The 10,712-nt window shown below is 41.6% G+C and overlaps 1 protein-coding gene across 1 annotated transcript in view; it reads left to right on the plus strand.

Moving 5' to 3' along the window:
* The window catches only part of chadlb (chondroadherin-like b), a 54,916-nt gene that overhangs the window by 9,223 nt on the left and 34,981 nt on the right, over positions 1 to 10,712 (plus strand). The window contains exons 3-4 of the mRNA XM_037691561.1: positions 2,045 to 2,239; positions 5,521 to 5,676. Coding sequence (XP_037547489.1) covers positions 2,045 to 2,239; positions 5,521 to 5,676 — 351 coding nt within the window. The remainder of the gene's footprint in view (positions 1 to 2,044; positions 2,240 to 5,520; positions 5,677 to 10,712) is intronic.

A 10,712-nucleotide genomic window follows, 5' to 3' on the forward strand; every position in this document is an offset into this window, starting at 1 on the left:
TATATATATATATATATGTATGTATATATGTCTTCAGGGTACGGATCCCCTGCGATAAACAAGGGACTACTGTACTCAAAGAGCTTTATAACACAATCTGTACCCTCATTTACTCATCGACACACACACAGCACTCTACTACATCTCTACAAAGCTAATCTGAATCTGAAGTGACTAAATGGATTTATGGATGCAGTTAGAGGGGACATGTAAGTAAATGAAGTGAGGACAGAGTGATGGCAAATCAAACATAAAAAATTTATCACGTTTGATTGTTTTGAGCCATATATTGTAAATAAGGACTTATACAAAATGTAACTTTATCGTGTCGTGAACTTGGCCTCTGACCAAAACCTGTCTCTGAAGACCTTCATGGGACAGGAACTGTTATTTCATTGATTTGAATCCAGAAATACAAATTAGCTCATCCAGAGACTGTCTAATTGTATCCTGAAGTAATCAATTGAAAGAACACTCTTTTATATTATCATTACTATTTTACAATATCTTGATAAATCAAAAGTGTGTTTAGTTCATACCATTTCTAAATGTTGAAATGAACCACTCATTGTAAATCAACTGTGAAACAGTATTAATGATTTTTTAATCCTCATTTAAATTAGAAATCAAGTTAAATGTCTATTTTACAAAGTAATTATGCATTTTGATCTTCTGTCTGAATAAGAGAGTAGTGATGTCGGTCGAAAGTCAGAAAGGAGTTATTAGAACGAAGTGGATTGTTTTTAAACCTAGCAGACGGTAAATAAGAAGCTACTGGCACTGCTTGCTCTCACTTCTTCAAAACATTTCTTCTGTCTGTACTGGACGTTCCTAAAACATTCCTGCTGTTTTCTTGACTTGTAATGACCCTCTGACATCACTAGAACCACCCCCTGTTGGTTGTTTCAACCAATCAGGAAGTCCTGAAGTGACCGGAAGTGAGAACTCTTTAAGAGTCCACACTTCCTGGAAGTTCTCAGTCTGTCGAGGTCTCCTGAGTCTTCTGGAGGCTTCGAGTCTCTCAGGCTTCAAGTTCTTCTGAGTCTTCAAGTGGGTCTCTGGTGAAGTCTAGTCTTAAACTCCATCTTCGGAGTCTGTGATGGATTCTTCCACATCTGAGTGGAACCTCTGAAGGACTCACAGCTTGCTGTGTATCCACCTGGGAGATGAGCGTGTTTGTTGAACGGAGTAAACGACACGACTCCTGACATGGCCAGCCGCTCTTACTGGAGACGCTGAAAGGTAGCGTTGAAATGGTCCTCTGTACCTGAGTTGATTTATCTTCTGCAAAGGTAACGAGTCGTCACGCACCGAGTGTACCGGAGAGTTGGGCTGGTGTTGAAAGAAGCGTGCTAATTCTGGTAAACAAAACACCTCCCCTACAAGTGTCTTTAAACTCTTCATTTCCCATCTTTAAACTCTTCTATTTTTCCAGTAATCTAGATGCCTTCTTCAAGTCCTGTTGTCTTATTAAGTAAAATGTGCCAAGTTTTATTAATCAGAACCAGATCAGCTAATCAAGTATACAATGTTTTGATGTTAAATTTTGATTCTGTTCAATAAATGACCACATTTATTCTGATAGGTCAAAGGAAATTAACGTCTCATGTCACTGATTAAACAATCCACTCACAGTTATCTCAGTCACATATCAGTAATTTAACTCGAAAAAGAGAGAACCTGTTATATCTATATCTAAATAATTAGTAGTCAAGGGCAGCTAACCTAGCCCTTAGCACACTACATTCACATCATTATAACTTTTTAGCCTTGACTCGTGTCTTAGTCTCCACTACAACCGATGTATGTCTTCGCCCCAGAATGCATTGCGCCGTTCAAATAACGGTGATGTCCTTTGGGAAAAATTTAATTAACAAATGTAATTTTTAAAGCACTTACTGTTGATGTTTGCACATGTCACAAACAACAACTTTTATTAGAATAGAGAAATAACATTTTAAAACCAATATGTGAAAGTAGTTGGAAATAAGGATTTTTGTTTTGTCAGATGTATTTAAACTTTTTGTTCTCTTTCTTCTTAAAGATTATAGTCAAGCTGGATTTTCGAGGTAATGACCTCCAGGAAGTTCCTGCAGGTGCTTTCAAACACACTCCCTACCTGACTCACCTGTCGCTGCAGGGCTGCAACATCCGTAGAATTAAGGAGGGGGCTTTCCGTGGCCTCGGTCGACTAAGCTTCCTCAGCCTCGCAAACAACAACATAGAAATACTTTATCAGGTAATCAAAAACAGACATCGTTCTTTTGTAGTCAGTGAAACGTGGTGGCGCAGAGGTTATAGAGAAGGCGAGTCTGATCGTTACTTTTCATTCATTCACCCTTTATTTATACAGGTTAGTCTTATTGAGGGGAGTGGTGGTGCAGAGGCTAGACAAGTTGGGCCTGTGATCGGAAGATCACCGGTTCAACTCCCGGTACAGACGACATAAAAATGTGGGTGGTATAGGTGAAGCACCCACACCTGCCTCCACCCTGGGCCCTTGAGCAAGGCCCTTAATCCCCACCATTTGCTCCTCTGGGTGTCCTAGATAGCAGATCTAGATCTGCTCCACAGAGGCTGTGGCAGCTCAGTGTCTGTGGTTGTGTCAGGAAGAACATCTGGCGTAAAAATAATTGCCAAGTCTTTGTGCGACTTAGTTTTCTGTGGAGACCCCTGAAGAAGAGAGCAGCCTATCTCATTGAGCCACACAGGCTCATTTACAAGAGAGACCTGTTTTAAACAAAGAACAGAACAGGAACAAACAATAATAGACAGTCACATAAAAAGCATATAAGATGAAAAGTAAATAGAGGAAATGAAATAAAAACAAAAAAAAAAAAAATCCAAAAAAAAAATCAGACAAAAACAGCTACATTATAAAGCAGTGTAAAATACTAAAAACAGACCCGTTTGGTTTTGCCATGAAATTAGCAGTTGTTTAAAATTCCTTAGAAAGGTCAAAGGTCGAGAGCTTCTGTTCTTTTGCAAGGTGTTCCAGGAAACAGGAGCAGAGTAGGAGAAGGTCCTTTTGTCTAGTTCAGTCCTCACTGAGGGAACACTGCAGGTAATGATGTCCTGAGAGCGCACGCTGTAGCTGCACTCACGCAGAGACATGTAGGAGGAGATGTATGAAAGCAGCAGACCAGGAAGTGATTTAAAGATGAAGAAGTACCAGTGAGAGAGTCTGTGTGAAGTTAATGATGTCCAGTTAACCAGTGAATACTGGGTGCAGTGGTGGGTACGATAATCACAGCCAGTTATGAATCTTAGTGCATCATGATAGACAGCATCCAACATCTGCAGCATCCAACATCTGCAGCATCCAACATCTGGTGGGTTCTTGTAGGAGCGTTCATGTAAATGTCACCATAGTAAATGGAGGGAAGGATTGTAGCAGTTACAAGCAGTTACTGGCCGTTACGTCAAATTAGTGATATTATTATCAAGCCTGATACCAGCCTCAATTACAGAAACACCCTGATACTTCAAACCGATAACACTTTTATGCTTGGTGATGCCATGTCCTCTTCCATTATGCAAGTAACTGAGGACAAAAAATAAAAAATGTCCATAGTTCAGAGATATTTTAGGAGAAACACAGGTGACGTTAAGTCATAAGACTGTTTGATGTATTCTTAATAAAATAAATGTTTCTAAAGTCATTTTGTCATGTTTTGTATCAACACATTAACTACTTGGTATTGGTACCCAGTAACGTCAAATACCCAATCTGAAGTACCGGTACTTGTTCTCGGTCTGAGAAAGAACTAGTATTGAGACACCCCTACTTCCAAAATTTGTGGGAAAGGTGAAGCACCCACACCTGCCTCCACCATCATTAGCCTCATTCTGGGCCCTTGAGAAAGATCCTTAACCCCACCATCTGCTCCCTGGGCACTCTAGATAGCAGCCATTTGCTCCACACATGTTGGCTGTGGAGGCTCGGTGGTCCGGGGTTGTGTCAGAAAGAGAAATTGCTAAATTCTTATGTGAGTTTATTCATTGTGGATAATCCTGAGCACGGGAACAGATGAAAAAAAAAAACACATTTATTTTTCACAAGTGCAAAGATCAGCTCACATAACTATACACGCTTTAGTTCATCACTGTAGGAAGATGGACAGAAACAATATTTGCTCTCTCAGTTACGAAAACAATATTTGCATATCATATTTATTTTACTTTTTCAGCTGACTGCAAAGTTTGTTTTATCTACAGTGATCTAAACTGTCAAGGAAACGGAGGGGGGTCATCTACAAAACCAGCCTTTGAAAGCTTGGTTCAATGACATGATGCAAAAATGAAAAAGTTCAAGGAAATGAAATGCTGTTTTAGTTTTTGTGTGTACAGTGCTGTGATGCACTAACCCTACAAACAACAGAAAACATGACCCTGTGTAACCTGAAGACAGAAGTGGGTGGACTTTTTCAGGTTGCGTTCAGAATCTCTGTTGGTTTTTTTGTTCAATGCTGGCTTGACATTTATGTTTAGGTTGCTGTTAGTGACTGTAAAAAAATACACCACAAGTCAGATGGTCCTCTTGTCCTGAGCCTGGTTCTGCTAAAGGTTTCTTCCTCATGACAGAGTTTTTCTTTCCACTGTCGCCTTCGTGCTTGTTCAAGATGAGAGTTCTGTGATGGAGTTAAACTCAAAGCTGCTCCTCAGATAAATAATAATAACTTATTTTTTATATATGGGGAGTGGTGGCGCAGAGGTTAGAGAGGTGGGCTTGTGATCCGAAAATCGCCGGTTCACGCCCCGGCCCCGACAACATCAAAAATTGTGTGGGTGGGGTAGGTGAAACACCCACACTTGCCCCCACCCTCATTCACCCCACTCTGGGCCCATGAGCAAGGTCCTTAACCCCCACCATGTGCTCCCTAAACAGGTCCCTCTTGAAAATGAGTTCTCGTGGCTCAATGAGACTAACCTGTATAAATAAAGGCTAAATGAAAAAAAATATATATATATGAACGTTTCTGTTCAGTTCCCTGAGATGACTTCTGTTGTGACTTGGAGCTATAGAAATAAACTGAATTGAACTGAACTGAAGTGAATAGAGAACCCTGTCCTGTCAGCAAGTTTTGGAATTACAACCATGAAAGTAAAGTAATGATGGGATGTTGTGTTTGTGATGCTATCATTAGATAAGATGATGTAACCTTACATCCTAATGGAAAGCCTGGCTCTTATAGTCACGGTTTGCCCCTGTGTGTCTGATGTCTGAAATATTGATTCTGGCTAAAAGGAATGATGCTCATCTTAGTTCAAATCATCACTTTAAGAAAAAATGAATTTGGACATGTGCTTTACAGATCTTTAGGCTCATTCAGAATTATATGAGGAATTGGATTTCCATTATTGTCTAGCCTGTTTGCTTCTTCATTAGTTCCTGTGCTGACACATTCTTTATTTTATAGCAAATTTTAAAAATAAAGCTGCTCTCATTCACATATTTTAAGTCTGACATATGTCATAGCACATGGGAATAACTTCTTTGTTTTATGCTTTGTAATCCAGGAGTCATTAGATGGCCTAACCTCGCTGAAGCAGCTCCTGATTGATCATAACCGTGTGGAAGAGATTCAGCCTGGAGCTTTCTCTCAGCTCGGCTTCCTCAACCTTCTCTCTATCACACACAACCAACTGGTCTACATCCCCAACTTGGCCTTCCAGGTACACCAGCCTTCACAGAACATCTCCAAAGAGAAACATTCTTACACATATAAAAACCTAAATAATTTCTGTTCAAATAAATCTTTTTTTTTTTAGAATTAATCCTTGATCAATCTTTATTGCTTATCTTAGATTTTGACACTATCAAGTACAAGTAATTACTTAACAACTACTTTTTCAAACTAGTTATTTTCCACATTCTTATTCCAAGTTACTTGTGTTGTTGACTTTCTTTGTTGTTATTTATTATTCTATTTAATTATTTTTGTAATAAAGTTTCTAAAGACAAATTTGGTCCTTTCCTCATAAGGGCAACTATTTCCTTGTTATGGTAAGAGTTCCCTGTGATTAGCAAATTCCACTTTCTGTGACTGAGCACTCATTATTAAATGATGAATGAATGAATTATAATGAATAAGAAAAAAAAAGAATAAAACAAGGAGCTCAATGTCCCAGGGCCCCAGTAACCCATGGCCAGGCAAGTGGAGGGTAGCTTCCCAGTGCCTTAGGGGGGGGGGGGGGATGGGCTCTGATTGTTTTGTGCCTATGTGCCAAATGGCAGTTCAGAGTATCTGGCCCACTTGGAGTCCTTAGCTGGGGTGCCGGAAGATGGGCTAGCTGAGGACTCCTTCATTCAGCTGGGGGTCTTCAATGCCCGTGTGGGTAATGACAGTGTAACCTGGATGGGCATGATGGGGAGGAACAGTCTCTCTGATCTGAACCCGAGTGGTGTTCTGTTGTTGGACTTCTGTGTTAGTCATAGTTTGTCCATTAAACCATGTTCAAGCATAAGGGTGTCCATAAGTGCACTTTGCACCAGGAGGCTTTTGGTCGCAGAACAATGATCGACTTTGTAGTTGTATCATCTGATTTGTGGCTGCTTGTTTTGAACACTCAAGTGAATAGAGGAGCTGAGCTGTCAACTGATCACTTCCTGGTAGTGAGTTGGATCAGATGACGGAGGAAGATGCCAGACAGACCTGGTAGACCCAAATGTGTAGTGAGGGTCTGCTGGGAGTACCTGACAAAATAACCTGTCAGAAAGATCTTCAACTCACACCTCCAGTAGAGCTTTAACTGCATCCCAGCTGAGGCGGGGGACATTGAGTCCAAGTGGGCCATTCTCTGCACCTCAGTTGTGCCTTGAACTGTGGCCGCAAGATTGTCATTGTTGTTTCTCGCAGTGTCCATTCACAAACTCGGTGGTGGACACCCCGGGTTAGGGAGGCTGTCAAGCTGAAGAAGGAGTCCTATTGGGCCTTATTGACTGTTGAGGTGGCTGGACACTAGACCAGCTCTTTACCCTCACTAGGGTCCTCGAGGGGTCATGGTAATTTGCCCGTCCAGTCTACATGTGTATTGTGGACTCGGAGAAGGCATTTGACCATGTTCCTTGGGGTACAATGTGAAGGGTGCTCTGTGACTTGGGATTGGGGGCCTCTTGTCACGGGCTGTTCGGTCCCGTACAAATGGTGCAAGAGTTTGGTTTGCATTGCTGGCAGTAAGTCGAACACTTTCAGGGGTGGAGTTGAACTCTGCCGGGGCTGCCAGTTGCCACCGATTCTGTTCATAACTTTTATGGACGGAATTTATCTGTGCAGCTGGGGTGCAGAGGGAGTTCGGTTTGGTGACTTTGGGATTCCATCTCTGCTCTTTGCAGATTATGTGGTCCTGTTGGCGTCATCGTGCCGTTACCTTCAGCTCTCACTGGAGCAGTTTGCAGCAGATTGTGAAGCAGCAGAGATGAGAATCAGCACCTCCAAATCTGAGGCCATCGTCCTGTTGGAAAAGGGTGGTTTGCTCTCTTCTGTTCGAGGGTGAGGTTCTGCCTCAAGTGGAGGAGTTCAAGCATCTTGGCGCTTTGTTCACGAGTGAGGGAAGAATGGAGCGTGAGATTGACAGATGGATTGGTGCAGTGTTTGCAGTATTGGTGGACTCTGTGCTGGTTTGTTGTGGTGAAGAGGAAGCTGAGCTGTTAAGCAAAGCTCTCTGTTTACTGGTCAGTCTATGGTCCTACCCTCACCTGTGGGCGGCTGTGGCTGAGTGGTTAGAGCAGTCGTCCTCCAATGCGAGAGTTGGGGGTTGGAATCCACCAGCAGTCACATGCTGAAGTGTCCCTGGGCAAGACACTGAACCCCTCATAGCCTCTGATGTGTGTCCTATCGGTGTATGAATGTGATCTAAAAGCACTGATTAGTCTCATTGGAATGATTTGTTCAGTTAGCTTTGTAGAGATCTAGTAGAGTGCTGTGTGCATGGGTAAATGAGGGCACAGATTGTTGTAAAGCGCTTTGAGTATCTTGAAATAAGATAGAAAGGCGCTATATAAGTACAGTCCATTTACCATTTACCATTTACCTATGGCCTTGAACTCTGGGTAGTGACCTAAAGAATGAGATCATCAGTGTCAGGGAAGTTTTGGTCCACGGTTATGGATGTTTTTTATTAGTATGGCTGAGAAAATTCTTCCCATCTGCACTGAGAACAAAAAGCCCAAAACAAGCTGAAACCATCTACCAAGACACTATCATATCTTTGCCCATGAACCATATGTTTGTCTAAACAGAGAATGGGGTGTAAGGAGACTGCAGACTGTAAACAGACTGCTCGGCTTCAAGGACATCCCCTGAACTCTATGAACTCAGCTGAGCTGAGATGAGTATAAAAGTGAGCAGATAACGCGGCTCGTAACTTTTTTCTGTGACTGGTCTTAATGCATATTTTTATGTATGTTTATGTATATGTTATGTATGTAACCTGTCTTGAAATCTGACCTTGCAAGTATAAAATTTGGTTAAAGATCTCCTGCCGTTAAGTGTGGTTCTCTTGAGTAAATAACGTCAGAGAATCAGAATCAGAATAAACTTTATTGACATTGCACCGAGATACAACATGAATATGTACGTATAGTCGTCCGAAGATGGGCGGAGTGCACGAAGCTGCGGCTATAAATAAATAGCGCGGCCCTCTTATTCTTATTCAGAATAATATTTTGCTTAGATGAGAAAAGGAAAGAAAACATGAGGAGAGACGGTATAAAAAAAAAAAAAAGATCTCTCACTCCGTGTCCTAGACAGGGCACAATTTGAGGTATCAAAAAAACCTCCACAGCAAAGCAACATAAACAGACGTTATACATGAACATATAGGCGGTGAAGATGTTGAATTTTTAAGGGAAAGTCGTAGCATAGTCCAGAGCCCCCCCTCAGCCATTGTCCAGATAAGAGGTGACGTTCATCTTCAGCTCAGTTGAGGTGTTACATGTCCACGGCCTTGGGGAAGGGAGGGGTGAGGAGACAGTCAAAGCATCTTTGTTGTTTTCTGAACATTCCAGGAGGAGTTGAGATAAGTCCGGCATCAAGGCCACAGTTTGGGTCAGGCAGAACTCGTGAATTGTTGTTTCTGCCTTTAAAGTCTCGCTGGTACATATTCTCTGATGGAAACTCCAAAACAGCCAAATTGATCTTTTACTCCAAAAGTCGAGCTCACAGCTTCTCCAGATTATTCCCATCATTCATGAGTGCTGCCAGGGAGATCACAGTCCTGATACAGCTGCTCCAACTCCCTGTCGCAGCTCCACATTCAGTCTGAGTGCTGTCGAGCTTCAACACATCCACACGAATTTGTAGACAACCAGATTTCACCAACCAAACAGCAAAAACCAGTTGTCACCATGAATCCAATTGTTTCCGTTGAGGTAAGAGGGTCCTCCTTACCCTGACTCCTGTCGGGAGAAGTTGATCGATTTTGTTGAGAGACCAGCTGATCCTTCCAATTAAGAGGTATGCAGAAAAAAGAGGCTTTTTAAGGGTTCACAAGACAAAAGAGCGCAGCAGGGAAGCGGGTGGAGGGGAGAGAGAGGGAAACACGTCTGGTTCCACCGGAGAATAGCAGGAAAAAAAATAAAAAGAACAAGATTATTTCTCCAACAGTCAGCTATGCATTTAACATGTCAGTGTGAGTTGTAGAAGAGTATGATGAGAGTTAAGGATTTGTTATAAATAAGTTGCTCACAGGTTATAAATGAGAATGCTTCACAGTTGTATGATTGTACACAATTGTACTATTATGCTTCCTTGGATAGAGAACTTTACTAGTTGGCTTTTCTATGTATGTGAACGTTTCTGTAAAGTGTCCTGAGACTGTTATGAATTGGTGCTATATAAATAAGCTGAAATGAAAAATTGAATAGAATTTTCCAGCTGGTTTCTGACGTGTATGAACTTATACTTACCTGTTACCTTCAACTTGTTGCATACCTAGAACATGTGCCAAACTTACGAGCAACATGACAGTATTCACAAATAATGTGCATGTACAAAATTATTGGCTGGCATAAAAAAGGCCATCACATATCAGTGTGCTCGTAGCTTATGCAAAACGTTCACCAAACCTTATGACTTATCAGCATGTTGTTTTTTTCCCACATGCTGATGCTTTAATTAACTGGCCAACAATTTTCAGTCAGGTCATCTGGACATTTTTTTTTTTCTGAAACGTTTCACCTTCCATCCAGAAGGCTTCATCAGTCAAGGAAACACACGACACAAAACTGATTCTTCCCCCAACAGCTTACTCCAAAGTGGAACAAACCAGTTATGTTGGTGCTAAGATGGTGTCTTTGGCACGCCCCCTCCTCTGTTGCTGGCCCTCTTCCTTGTTGACAGTCATGTCAAACTGGTTCAAAACCAAAAAAGTCCATGCTCAATAATCCAGGTATACAATCTAACAATTTTCAGTCAGGTCATCTGGACAGTTTTTTTTTCTTTTCTGAAACGTTTCACCTTCCATCCAGAAGGCGTCATCAGTCAAGGAAACATACAACACAAAACTAATTCTTCCCCCAGATGACCTAACTGAAAATTATTGGATTGTATACCTGGATTATTGAGCATGGACTTTTTTGGTTTACATAACTGTGTGAGCTGCCCTCGTCGCAATATACTCCAAAATGCTCTGCAAATGTTCTACATAAGTTACACTAACGTTTGTAGAGGTTGGCTCCTCTACCCCTCCCTTCTCTGTTGTTTGTGTTT

Source organism: Nematolebias whitei, chromosome 17 (assembly GCF_014905685.2).
Source record: "Nematolebias whitei isolate Nwh7 chromosome 17, NemWhi1, whole genome shotgun sequence".
Classification (NCBI taxonomy): Eukaryota; Metazoa; Chordata; class Actinopteri; order Cyprinodontiformes; family Rivulidae; genus Nematolebias; species Nematolebias whitei.